Consider the following 15,386-nt stretch of genomic DNA (forward strand, 5'->3'; position numbering starts at 1 on the left):
TGTGTGTTGGAGGGGTTAAATTCGGATTCCCCACTCCAAACACACACACTTTTACTTTGTCTCACAAAACAAAAACACATTTTTCCATTTTCCCTCTTTGTGCTCTGCTAGGGTTTACTTCCTTCTTCATTTTCTCATTTTCGGTCTGCTCTTCCATTGCCATGGAAGGCTAAATTTCTGGACTAAGTTCCTTTGGTAATGTATCACAACTCTTGAGGTTTTGTTATTAATGCATTTTCGGTTTCTTTATTGTTGTTTTCTTCTATCTTTTCTAAATATGGTTTGCTTAATGCCATTGATTAGAAACTGGCTGGTTGAGTTTATCTTCACTTAGTTGATTTACTCTCTCTAGTGCATGAATGCTTAGTTCGTGTGAATTTGTTAATCGTTTCATACTGTTACTAATTTCGCTTAGTTTGATGTTTAGGTTCTGGAACTTTGAATTGATTATCGCTTAGTTAATTGATTCTCAAAAAATTCGGAAGTTAATGGTTGGAATCTGAAAATAATCTTTTGAAACTGAGGATTGAGTTGTGAAAAAACAAACCAAAGGGATTTAGCCGTTTTATTACATTGTTTAACTACTGCTTCTGAATTTGATTTATGTTCATACTATCCAACAACAAAACCCCCTTGTGTGTGTGTGTGTGTATAAGGTGTTTGAAGCTTTGCTTGAAAGATAATCCTTGGAAAACGACCTATGAGTCACTTCCTAGTACTGCAGATTTAATTGTTATATTATTTGTATCGGGTACGGCCTCGATCAGTCTGTCTTCTTGAATTTAATACCAAGGAAATATGCTAGCTGCCCAAGATCACTCATTTGAAATTTTGCCTACATTTGTAATTTGAATGCTGAGATATATTTGAGACTTTTTCTAGTGATCAACAAGTCATCTACATAGAGACATACTATAAGTAATTCTGATTTATGATTGCCCTTTACATAGACACCATATTCTGTTGTGCACTTCATAAAACCAAGTTGCAGCAAAAACCATCAATCCTCTTATTCCGTGCCCTTGGAGCTTGCTTAAGCCCATACAAGGCCTTATGCAACTTTTTCCTCTTTGCCTTTAGTCTCAAATCCTTATGGTTGTGTCATAAACACCTCTTTATCCAGAGGTCCATTCAAAAATGCAAATTTCACATCCATTTGATGGATCTCCCAACACTTGAAACTAGCTATAGCAATCACCAATCTCACTGTCTCAAGTATAGCTACTGGAGAAATACCTCATCATACTCAAGACCTTGCTTTTGTAGGAATCCCTTTGCCACTAGCCTGACTTTGTGCTTGAAGACCTCATCATTGGGATTCAACTTGGTCTTGAATACCCACTTCACAACTATAGCTTTCTTTCCTCTTGGCAATTCAGTTAGACTCCAAGTATGATTTCTTTCTATAAACCTTAGTTCTTCCTCCATTGCATCAACCCAATTTATTTGGTTCAAAGCAGCTTCCACATCTACTGGTTCCATCTCAGCAAGCAATGCCATATGCACAAAATCACCATCTGCATTGATTGTTGAGTCAGAGAACACCTCATAATCACTTAGTCTTGATGGTGGTTGTCTGAGTCTCTGATTTGTTGGAGGATTCACCATTGTACTAGGAACAACAACTAGATTAGATGCTATGGTCTCACCAATGCACTTTCATCAGCTTCTTCAAATTGCAATATAGTCTCTTGACCTGTTTTAGAACTTTTAAGATTCCAATTCTAGCACTAACCCTCATCAAACTTCAAATTCATGTTCATCATCAAATTATTCTCTCTAGGATAAAATACTCTATAAGCACCAGTTGAATGATAGCCTAAGAAGATAAGTTTTTCACCATTATCATCTAGCTTTCTCCTTATTGCTCCAGGCACATGTTTGTAACAAATGGAGCCAAAGATTTTTAAGTGCTCATATTTGGTCTGAGTCCTGTCAAAGCTTATTCAAGAGTCTCCTCATCCAAACTCTTAGTAGGACACCTATTTAGTATATACACTATAGTAGAAACAGCTTCCCCCCAAAACACCTTAGGCAAGTTCTTTGTTTTCAGCATACACCTAGCCATATTAAGTATGATTTTGTTTGCCCTTTCTGTTGTTCTATTATGTTGAGGTGTGTATAGACCAATGACTTCATTAGTGATCCCTTCTTTGATGAAAAATTCATGAAACTCATATGATACATACTCACCTCCTCCATTTGATCTCAACAGTTTCAGCTTGACTTCGCTTTGCCTTTCTGCTTGAGCTTTGAATCTCTTAAAGGTTTCTAGCACTTCACCCTTCTTCTTTATTAGATAGATCCATACTTTTCTAGTATGATCATCAATAAAGGTCACAAAGTAGTTATTTCCTCCAATAGAGTCTTCTTTAAAGGGTCCACACACATCTGAATATACCACCTCTAATGCATTCACTGTTTTTGTATGAACATGTTAGACAAAAGAATTCATTTTTTGTGTGTGGCAAACCAATCACTATTCCTTCCTTTTCTAGCAAATCTAAACTTTTAGTCCATACCTCTTATGCCATAGCCAAGTGTCCTTCATAATTGTTGATTGGAGGCACTTTTGGTCACTGATTTGTATGCCAATCATGAAGGTTTTGTTGGCTGAAAGTGGAGCCTTCAAAATGTTGTGCTTGTTTTTATCAAACACCTTCGGCATACCATCCTTCATCTCCCTGGTATATCCCTTTTCCAGCAGCTTTCCAAGATGGAGTATATTGCTCTTCATCTTAGGTACATATAGGACATTTGAGATGTAGGCTTTCTTCTCATCTCTTCTTTGGATCATCACCTTGTCAACTCCTTCTGTAGAGACTGCGCTATGGTCAGCAAACTTAATCATACTCTTTGTTGATTCATTAAGTTTTGTTTTTTTAACATCAAAGGAAAGAAACTTCATTAAGAAAGCACAAGGGGTGCTAACCCAACAAAAACATCAAAATTTACCAATACAATAAAAGGGATCTCTAATCCAGCTAGAATAAGAAACAAAACTATTTTTACAAGAAGAAGAAAACCACAACCAATATCTAATCTTAACCAAATCCAAAATAGATAAATGGCTACACTCCTTACCATTAAAGACAACGTCATTCCTCATCAACCAAATCAACCACATCACAGCACACCACAACATACACCACAAGTTAGAACCTTTCTTCTTCTTCCAAACACTGTTGTGAAGCTTAAAGATAGCACAACAATTATTAGGAAGGACTACTTTAAAACCAATCCAGTCATAAACGCCTTTCCAAACCATAGAGGAGAAAGGACATAGTAAAAAAGGATGATCAATAGATTCCTCAAAATTATCACAAAACAGACAGTCCAATTCAACACTATTTGGAAGAATAGATCTTCTTCGGAGTTCAACTTTAGTAGCCACTTTCCCCTTCAATAATTTCCACATAAAGCAAGAAATTTTTGAAGGTAAACAAGAAATCCAAACCTTTTTCAGCAATTGATTCTCTGCCGAAACCGAAATCTGAATTTGCACTTCGTATGCAGACTTGACAGAGTAAACCCTTGTTGAGCAAGGATTCCCTCCCCAAGAGTCCAGCTTTTCTTGGCAGCAAGAAAAAGGCCAAATTAAATCATACAAATTCCTCTATAGATCTTCTTCCCACACAAAAAAATTACTTCTCCATTTTAAAGTCCATGTCCAATTCCCATCAACCCAAGCACCACAATTAGAGACAGAACAATTCAAGTCCAAAGCCACCAAAGATAACCTCTTAAAAATAACACAAAATCTACTCACACCACACCAAATATCCAGCTAAAATCTAGTTTGAGAACCATCACCAAGACTTCCAAAAATGTTAGAAAAAACTAATGGACACCCACCCCTCCACCCCACCTAGACCACTAATATCCCTCCACCGGGCTGACCCAAGCCCAACCCCTGAACCCGACAAGAAACCCCCATATTTTGACTTAACAACCCGCACCCATAAAGAGTTAGGCTCCGAGAGAAATCTCCACTTCCACTTAACCAACAAAGCAAAATTAAAGACACCAAAATCCTTAACACCCAACCCCCAACACTTTTAGGATTACACACATCAATCCAAGACACCCAATAAACCCCTCTACCCCCTTTACTATTACCCCATAAAAAATTTATTTGAATCCTCATCAACCCCATGATGACTACTCTAGGAGCTTTGAATAAGGAAAGAAGATAGATTGGAATATTAGCTAAAACAACATTAAGAATAATAAGCTTACCCCCAAATGAGACAAACTTATTCTTCCAAGAACCCAATCTACTTTTAACAGCATCAAGAACACCAACCACGAAGAAATCCTTTTCGGATTAGCCCCAACTAGAATACCCAAGTAACAGAAAGGATTCTTCCACATTAATGGAGAATATAAAACTTTTGTGAACATTCACTTTAAGCCCTGACGCTAATTCAAAGCATCTTATAATACTCTTAAGGCACCAAATATTGACTACATTTGGCTTGCAAACCACAATAGTATCATCAGCAAACTGCAAATCCATCAACTCCACATCTTGATTACCAAGTTTAACCCCTTCAAAACCACCATTTACTTTAGCATTCCTCATCAACCCAGAAAAGCCTTCGGCAACCAAAAGAAAAGGAGCTAACAGATCCCCTTGTCTAATACCCTTGAAAACCGAGAATTGCTTTGTCGGAGACCCATTAATCAACACTGACATCTTTGTATAAGACAAACAAGTTTTCATCCAAGAACGCCATAGAGTTGGAAAACCAAATCTACCCAACATATAGTCCAAGAAATCCCAATTGACGGAGTCATAAGCCTTTTCAAAATCCACCTTAAGCAAAAATCAACCCTCAGAATTATGTTTAGCAGAGTGAATGTCTTCATTCACCACCACTACTGCATCCAAAATACTCCTTTTCTGGATGAATGTCTGATTGGGAAGGCGAAATAAGAGACCCCATAACCTCTTTTAGTCTAAAAGCTAAGATCTTTGCCAAATTTTGTATAAGGATCCGATAAGAGAGATAGGATGAAAGTCTTGAACCCTACTAGGATTTGGGATCTTAGGGATCAGCGTAATAAAGGAACAATTCAAACCTGACGACAACTTGGAATTCTTATGAAACTCTCTGATAAAATTAAACACATCCTTCTTAATCACATCTCAGCATTCCTGAAAAAAAGTACAGTTAAACCCATTCGGCTCTGAACTTTTATCTCTGGCACAACCCCAGACATCCGCCTTAATTTCCTCCACCGACCATTTAATGTACAACCGAGATTGCTGATCAGAAGACAAAGTATTAAAGTCCACACCATCCAGCCTTGGTCTCTTCGCTAAATTCTCTGAAAATTGATTCATAAAATAACCAGTAACCCAATCAGCTACAAAATTGACATCCTCACACCATTGAACATTAAACGATAACCCATGGATTTGATTTCTACTCCTTCTACCTCGAATAGAAGCATGAAAAAATTTTGTATTAGCATCCTCTTCTTTCAACCACCGACTCTTGGATTTTTGAAAGAGAAGACTGTCCTTCATCTTCAAAAACTTCCACCAATCCGCAACCAGAGACTGCCTCAACGCTACCTTCTCCTGAGAAAGACTAAACTCCTCCCCTTCCAGGTCGATATTCATCACCTCCTTGCTAATCTCAATCAGCTTATGGTCTAGAGATCCAAAGGATTCTCTATTCCAAATCTTCAACTCAACCTTTAGTTTATGCAATTTCTCATGAATCATGAAAGCATACCAATCCGACACTTTCATATTACTCCAAACATTAGAGACAAACACTCGAAAGTCCTTATGAGAAACCCAAAAATTATTGAATTTGAAAGGACTAGGACCAGCTTTCATAGACGTGTATTTCAAAATGAGAGGACAGTGGTCAGAAAACGATCTGTGAATCACCTATTGAGACACCTCATACCACTTATCAATCCAACTACCAGATAGAAGAATCCTATCTAGCTGACTCATACAACTCCCATATGCTCTATACCAGGTAAAACTCCTTCCAATCAAAGGAAGGTCAATAACATCCATATCTATAATCCACGAGTTGAATAAGGCTGATTCCCTAGTGCCATCTTCCACCGCTATCCCCACATGCTCAGAATTGTGCCTAATTGCATTAAAATCACCCATCACGCACCATAAAACACTCCCAAAATCACCCTCAAGTTGCATCAAATCCTCCAAAAGCTTCTTCTTTTGAGCTAACGCACAAGAAGAATATACATTAACAATACAACAAACCTCTTAACTCTGACTCCATGTACCCAAAATTGCCAGAAATCCAGAACCGTGAACAACCAAGTTCTTTTGAAACTTCTTCGCATCCCATATGCTCAAAATACCCTCGGAGAGACCTTGAGAAGGCACAAAGTCCCAATCACAGTCATGATTACCCCCACAGTGAGTAACAAAGACAATTACTGATCACCTCTAATTTAGTTTCCTGAAGAGCAATAAAATCAACCTTGTGATTGAAGATTAGCTCTTGAACACCTATTTTCTTAACACTCCCACCCTGAACCCTCATATTAATAGTTGTACAGATCATGGGAAACCTTTATTCCTCCTTTGATTAGTCTTAGGGGACCCAATCATATCCCTATCTACCAAATCACCAATGTTATGAATAATTTCATAATCATCCCCATCAAATGAAAATCCCAGACTTTTACTAATCCTCCATAATTTCCCAATAGAATCCTCCCCTTCTTTAAAGAACTGATTATTGGATTGATGAGGATTTGAGTCACCAATAGAATTACTAATAGACAAATCAATAATCATTGCAGTCCCATCTTTAGTAGCACCCATCAACGAGCATCCTTCTTGAGGACCCTTTTCAATTTTTTCTTTCTTTCGGTTTTTGAATTTCAAAATAGCCTTTGGAGAATCCCCTGACTTCTTCTTCCTACACCCTTTCTGCTTGAACGATTGCAGCTTTTTTGAGCAATTGGACCAAGAAAATTAGGAACTACATTCATCTGTTTCCTTTTGATTATAGAACACCTCCTATGGGAGGACATAATAAGAGGATCCCGATTTCTTACAGCAGGTCCCTTCGAAGGAGCCCCATGTTCAAAGATATAATTTTCGAACACCCTTCTCAAACCTTCTTCATCTCCAATAACATCAGGTGGTTCGGGATAATGAGAAGGTCTGACAATAATTTTGGTTTTACCTTTTTGGGCCTTACAAGAAAGGCCCAATCTTTTCCTAGGCCCCTTAACAGAACCCAACTTAACCTTATTACCCTTTTGAGGAGCACAAGAGGTTAAAAAATCCACCTCATCACCTTCCACATTTGAAGCATCCAGAACAGGACAAGAATCCACAAAAGGATTCATTGAGTCCACAATATCAAGAGGCATAACCTTGTCTACCACCTTTTCTTTTTCTATGTCAAAATTATTGGCTTTATTAACTTTTGAAAAAAAGGCTTTAGTAGACTAACCTTATCAAGGCAATTAGTTGTTTCATCTGTCCAATCCAGAGAATCCAAGGCAAGAATGGGAACCGAGTAGAGAGAAGAATTTTTTACTGTATTACCCAATTTAGATAAATCTCCTTGGCATGGAGTCTCCTTGATAGGGACCACACAAAGCTCTTTATGGATAGCTTCCAATGGCTGCAATTCCTCCACCTCATCATCATCCTCGATTGATTTTGCATTTTTTTCCCAACAAGATTCCCCTTCCAGCCACCCACCTTTTGGCCACCTCCCTTCACCAAAATTCCCAGAATCATCAAACTCAACATCTTTCACCGATTGCATCACCCCAACCTTTCTAGGCACCCTAAAAACCTCCCTAGCACTATCTTATAAGATATGAACTTGAAAATTCACCCCATCTACACAAACTAAGAGACAAGAATCAATGATAGACAATTGCTTGGTCACAACAAGAACATACCCCATATCTAGTCGTGATCTCTCCTCTGTGGCTTCATCAACTTTAATAAAAAGACCAATTTCTTTCACCAATATTCTAAATAAGTCCACACACCAACCATGAGAGGGAACACCAAACACTTTTACCCATACAAGCTGATCACCCACAACACTACATGGTGACCAAGGACTGATAGATTTAAAAACCGAAGAACACCATTTTGAGTCAAAATTTGACAACTGGAAAATATCTTCCTCTATCTCACCCTTCAGTAATACCTTTGATCCACCTAAGGGAACCACCTTAACCGAGAAGCAACCTTCCTTAGCTAGAAGATAACACAGATCTTCAATGTTGTTGAGCTCACCAATCACAGAACCTTTAAAGAAATCTGAACAATGTTTAGGAGCACTAAAGTTGATCACACTTTTACTTTCAATTTTCTTATAACGAAGAGGTGCATGCTCACCACCAATCACCACTTCCTTCCAGCTCTTCATACCTCCCCCCAATAGGGGCTTCTCACCCCCCATCACTACCTCATCAAACCATGAAGGCTTATGCAAAAGCAATGAATGAGGCTTCAAGCTCCCATCCCCCTTCCTTTCCACCGAGCGAACCCCCCTCTTAAACCTCAGGGTGTTGATCATAACCTTGTAGAGACCAATCCACACATTCTCAAGATCGTTTTTAAGCTTTTCAACATCCCTGAATTTTCTACCCCTTTTATCTCTTTTCCTAGGAAGCATCACATCCCCAACCCGGCCCCATTTAGAGAACACATTCCACAACTCAACAACACCAACTGAATCAGGGAAGGTAGTGAAGAAGAAAGAAAACGAGTTCTCCTCAAGATGCTTGAAAAAACCCCTTGCATGCAACTGCTTGGAACCTTCAAAGGAAGAGCTTCTATTTGGAATCCAATCCCTAACCCCACACACACTACCTAGAAGATCCGATTTCTTTTGATTCGGAGCCAACTTACTCTCTCTATCTCTCTCTCCCTCTCTCTCTCTCTCGCATTCTTTCTCGTTAATAGTTAATAATGACTTATCCTTCTATTCATTAAGTGTTGTGAACCAATCCTTCTTACTTGTCATATGATTTGAATAACCAATATCAAGATACCAAAACTCAATATCTTCTTGGCTGCTTCTTATGGTTGCCATTAGTAGGTAGTGATCATCATCAGAATCTTCATTCTTAGCCAGTCTAGCTTCTTCTTCCTTGCTACTCAACAACTTCTTTGACTTATATTCTGCTGCGTAATGCTCATACTTCCTGCAATTGTAGCATTTCACCTTCCTTTTATCAAACTTCATCATTCTTGATATGTCTTTGATTGAGCCTTTTTTATGATCTTGCTCAAGCTAGTTTGATCTCTGAGATGTAGAATCTTACTCATTCTTATTCCATCTCACCTTATTCTTGCTTTTGTTCCAATGCACAGGAGATTTCTTAGATGATTGTGCTTGGAGTGGATGATCATCATTCTTCTCTAAGCCTATCTCTTTAAGCCTTTATTAATGAGCTTCGAGAAAGCTTTGCAACTCTTCAATCTTGTAATCTTCAAGATTCTTGGACTCCTCCATCGCAACAACAATGTGGTCATATTTAGGAGTTAGAGTCTGAAGTATCTTCTCAATAACAAATTGTCTTTTCACCTCTTCTCCACATGATTTCATTTGGTTGATGAGCGTGAGAATCTTGGAGAAGTAATATGTTATTGTCTCATTCTCCTATATTTGAAGGAGATCATACTTTCTCCTCATTGTTTGAAGTTTAACTTTCTTCATTTTTGCAGCCCCTTCATAGCTTTTCTCCAAGCTATCCCAAGTATCCTTTGTTGCCTTGGCACCAGAAATTCTCTCAAAGTTGGCTCCATCAACACATTGATGGATTAACAACAAAGCTTTGAAATCCTTCTTCTTGGATTCTTTGTAACTTGTCTTTTGAGCCTCATTTGCATTCTCCCCAACGTCTTGGTATCCATTCTGAACTATCTCAAGTACTTCTTGGAATCCAAAGATAGTTCTCATCTGAATTCTCCATCTATCATAATTCTTGGTGTCAAGAATTGGTAGTGTCATTGCAAATCCATTACCATTTGCCATGATAGATCTAAGATCTTGCAATCCTTTTTCTTTGTTGTCCCCTATCTGTTCTTCTCTCCCACTTCGAATCACAACCCAAGATCCACCAAGAATCTTGCCTCAACCTTGCTCTTGATACCACTATTAAACCAAGACCACTCTCTTATGCATACATAATGTACCAAGCAGCTAGTAAAAGAGAAACAATATGCACACTAAGTGCAATAGCAGAAAACAAAGGAAAAATAAAAAGAAGTTATGTTTGAGAGAAATATGTATTATCAAGAATAATGAACTAAGTTGTATTGAAAAATGTATTGAGTATCAATTACAATAACACACATATTTGAAATGCCTAATTGTTATTTATAGCTTCCAAATTTCAACTAACTCTAAGCTAGGAAATATACAAACTAACAATGCTGAAATAATCCAAACTTCTACTGGTGAAAGTTTCCTCATTTTCTGTTATTCTCAAACTTCTACTGGTGGAAGTTTCTTAATTTTCTATTATTAATTCTGAAATTACATTATTTCTTTAACATAGACAAGGATTAATCGTTTTAAAAGAAATTAGATCATCTCTAGTATTGGACACTTCAATACTAGAATATGATGAGATAAATATTTTTATTTATTTTATTAAAAAATAATATTAAATCTGGACCCTTAAAAAATTGGAGAGGATCTCAGTCAATTCTAATGGTACTATAACTACCTTTCAACCTCTTCTAAGAATTGAATAATAGCCTTTGATCATACACAATATTTTTGGATCTATCTGACTACTAGATCTTTCTCTCCACAGTCAATTACTCTTCAATATGTTCTTGAGTAGAGTTATCTACTTATATTAAAACAATTAAATTATTGAGGACAAGTGAGTATACGGGTCAATATCTTCATTGCTCCAATAAGAATTTTTAAATAATTGGAGCAATCATAACAATAAAAAAACATTGCTTATGAATCTATCTCTCTATTCTCTAGTAGGGCTACCTTTTTTTATTTCTCTAGTTCTTTTCACCCATCTTTCTTAACTTGGTAGGCTATCTACCTCAAACCGTGTGTTTGAATTTGGTAATGATTACTTTCTTTTGGAGAAGGGTGAAAATAAGGCCTTAGAAAAGGTTTGAAAAGGAAATATATGTGGAAAACTTTACTACCTCAATTTCTAAATAATTTTAAAGTTGTGATTCAAGAAATGTAATTACAATACGTTTATTTTTGTTAAATTTGTGTGTTATTTTTCATATTTAAGTTTTATCTTCATACAATCATAATAATCATACATTATCACTCTTATTAAATAGGTAAGAGTAGAGTGATAAAAATAGTTAAAAGTATTCTTTTGATTCTTAAAAACCCGATAAATAAAAATAAATATACCTAGATAGTCCACCTAAAACAACTAAGATGATCTCCAACAAAATTTCATTGTATAAATAAGAAGAATTGATTCATTTATTATAAGAGTAAGTTTTTTAAATTTACTTTACATTTTAGTCATTAATTCAATAGAAATCTAATAGTTTAAATTAGTGATTAGATTTAAACAACTAGATTTTCCTAAAATTGACTCTTGCATTAAGTTGATCTCCTAGATAAATGTTTCAAATATAACTAAAACAATAATATATATTTTAGAATTACGTGTTTCTTATGAGGTGCACAATCGATTTTTGTACACCCTTGCAGTTAGGCCGTTCATTTGATTGAGGTATCATTATGTCACATAATCAAATCCTATTTGATTCTCCCTCATCAGTAAAACTAAAGGCATACATCTTCTAAATTTTCATCTATATTTTTTATGTTAAATATCATATTTAAGGGATGTTTGGGTTCTTTTTTCAATTTATATTTGATACTTTTAATTTCATGTTTTCATTTTCTTGAAACAATTTGTTATTATCATTTTTATTTTCAAAATCGTTTACTCTAAATTTTACATGACAATAACTATGCAATTAATTAAATTCTAAATTTTAATTATTAAAGTAGTCAAGTCAATAAGATGTCTTCATAATTTACAAAAAAACAATTGGATGCCTTCATATTTGTTAATTGTGTTTTTTTCTAATGAATTTTATGTCAATAATACATCGAACACCTTTAATTATTGGACCTGGTCATTAGTTACCACAAAAAATGTGTATAAGGTCATAACAGGTACTTTCCAAAAATATAAAGTAAAAATAAATTAGGTGTTCTATTATTTAATTCATGTTGCAATATTTATAAGGGGCAACAATTTTTATTCAAAGGCATATGTTACTACACTCATCATTGAACTATTTTAGTATTATCATCAAGAGAGACCAAGAAAAATTATGTTGAGAGAGAAATAAATGAAAGAAATTTTATTATGAATATGTGTAGTAGCATGAACTAGAGACACTCATTTATTGTTTTTGGTGTTTTATTGATTATTAATAGATAAAGTAATTGACTTTGTTCATTCTATATTTTGTATGTTTAAGGTTATACACATAGTTAAGAAATTATTAAATGATATAAAAAATTGATACAATTTGACTAAAATATTCACATTAATGCACATTGAAAATTGCAGAGGTCTCGTATTAGGTTTAACCGGTTTAAAGGGTTAAACTGTTCGGTCTAACTATATTTAAGTTTTATCTTCATACAATCATAATAATCATACATTATCACTCTTATTAAATAGGTAAGAGTAGAGTGATAAAAATAGTTAAAAGTATTCTTTTGATTCTTAAAAACCCGATAAATAAAAATAAATATACCTAGATAGTCCACCTAAAACAACTAAGATGATCTCCAACAAAATTTCATTGTATAAATAAGAAGAATTGATTCATTTATTATAAGAGTAAGTTTTTTAAATTTACTTTACATTTTAGTCATTAATTCAATAGAAATCTAATAGTTTAAATTAGTGATTAGATTTAAACAACTAGATTTTCCTAAAATTGACTCTTGCATTAAGTTGATCTCCTAGATAAATGTTTCAAATATAACTAAAACAATAATATATATTTTAGAATTACGTGTTTCTTATGAGGTGCACAATCGATTTTTGTACACCCTTGCAGTTAGGCCGTTCATTTGATTGAGGTATCATTATGTCACATAATCAAATCCTATTTGATTCTCCCTCATCAGTAAAACTAAAGGCATACATCTTCTAAATTTTCATCTATATTTTTTATGTTAAATATCATATTTAAGGGATGTTTGGGTTCTTTTTTCAATTTATATTTGATACTTTTAATTTCATGTTTTCATTTTCTTGAAACAATTTGTTATTATCATTTTTATTTTCAAAATCGTTTACTCTAAATTTTACATGACAATAACTATGCAATTAATTAAATTCTAAATTTTAATTATTAAAGTAGTCAAGTCAATAAGATGTCTTCATAATTTACAAAAAAACAATTGGATGCCTTCATATTTGTTAATTGTGTTTTTTTCTAATGAATTTTATGTCAATAATACATCGAACACCTTTAATTATTGGACCTGGTCATTAGTTACCACAAAAAATGTGTATAAGGTCATAACAGGTACTTTCCAAAAATATAAAGTAAAAATAAATTAGGTGTTCTATTATTTAATTCATGTTGCAATATTTATAAGGGGCAACAATTTTTATTCAAAGGCATATGTTACTACACTCATCATTGAACTATTTTAGTATTATCATCAAGAGAGACCAAGAAAAATTATGTTGAGAGAGAAATAAATGAAAGAAATTTTATTATGAATATGTGTAGTAGCATGAACTAGAGACACTCATTTATTGTTTTTGGTGTTTTATTGATTATTAATAGATAAAGTAATTGACTTTGTTCATTCTATATTTTGTATGTTTAAGGTTATACACATAGTTAAGAAATTATTAAATGATATAAAAAATTGATACAATTTGACTAAAATATTCACATTAATGCACATTGAAAATTGCAGAGGTCTCGTATTAGGTTTAACCGGTTTAAAGGGTTAAACTGTTCGGTCTAACTGGGTGATTCCATACATAATTAATAATTTTTATCTATAAATATATAGTTAGATATAAATGTAAAACTTTATATAATTAATAATTATGTATAATTATATTGAAGTAATAATATCTTCATCTTTTTTTGGATGGTAGTAAAAAAAAATATTAGAGCAGTGTTCTATTTTCATATTTTTAAGTGAACCGTCCGGTTAACTTCCCGGGTTAATTCGGTTTAATCGGGTTTAACACGGTCGAACCGGAATTTCCCCAGTTCAAAGCGGTCCAACTCTTATTCAGTTAAGACTACAATATAGAACTGTTTTCAAGTTTGGTTAGACAGGTTAGACTGGTCGGACCATCTGGTCCGGTCCAGTTCTCACAACACTGGTGAAAAGGATGAGTAATAAATAAGGGTATAGTTTGAAAGTAAAGTATAAATGTGCATTAGGTTTCTAAAACATCAAAAAAAATTGAATAACATGGAAAATTTAAAACATAAAAAAAATATGAAACGAAAAGAGAACAAAAGTGTTAAAAATTTCAAAAAATATATGGGGCGAAAAGAGTAACAAAAGTGTTAAAATTTTCAAAAAATACTTTCTAATTCTTGAAAATGTTGGAAATGACATTTTCTAATTTTCAGAATTTCTAGAAATGACACTCGTATTTTCTAAAATATAAAATGAAAACAATAACGCAATCATGTTTTCACACTCTTATTCAATTTCATTGAAAATGAGAATAGAAAATGACAAAACCAATCACATACATCCTTGTCTTTTACCAAAATTACATTCAAAATGAAACAATCATAATTTATAAATATATTATTTAATTTTAGGGCTAGCTAGAATAAAATAATATTCCACCTAATAAAATATTAGATCATTCATTAGGGTGTGACTTCATGGATTCAACACCAAGTCAATAGTAAATTTGTCAAATTAACTTATTGATCGAGATTAACATCTAGAAATATTTCTTAACATCTGAATAGCATGAAATAACATATTTTTCTTTCCTGTGAGTAGATAATTACAATATTTTCTTCCATCATTCCAATTTTGGGTTAACTTTATAGTATGAATGTAATTGTCAAAGTTACCTCATTGATTTATACAAAGTTTATTATCATTATAATTAATTAACTAGTTAACATTCATTTAGTTTCTCTAACTAAGGTCTTAATATTATCATGTTATAATCATGGTGCACAACTCAAATACGTTGGATCTACTCTTGTTCATTCTGCAATTATTTAATCATACTCGATAAGTATCCCAAATCGAAGTATAATTGTCTATTACTATGATAAAATTAAGTCAAAAGTAACTGTTATTTCTTAATAGAATATCACATTGTCTATGATAATATTAACTATTAAGAATTGTAGATTAAGTCAG

The 15,386-nt window shown here is 34.0% G+C and overlaps 1 protein-coding gene across 1 annotated transcript; it reads right to left on the minus strand.

Moving 5' to 3' along the window:
• Window positions 1-5,152: 5,152 nt before the first annotated feature.
• LOC109339918 lies at window positions 5,153-5,854 on the minus strand. Its single transcript, XM_019577450.1, has one exon. The coding sequence runs from the start codon at window positions 5,852-5,854 to the stop codon at window positions 5,153-5,155; it is 702 nt and encodes a 233-aa protein (XP_019432995.1).
• Between the last annotated feature and the right edge of the window lie 9,532 nt (window positions 5,855-15,386).

The sequence above is a fragment of the Lupinus angustifolius genome, unplaced genomic scaffold (genome assembly GCF_001865875.1).
Source record: "Lupinus angustifolius cultivar Tanjil unplaced genomic scaffold, LupAngTanjil_v1.0 Scaffold_120_34, whole genome shotgun sequence".
Taxonomy (NCBI): domain Eukaryota; kingdom Viridiplantae; phylum Streptophyta; class Magnoliopsida; order Fabales; family Fabaceae; genus Lupinus; species Lupinus angustifolius.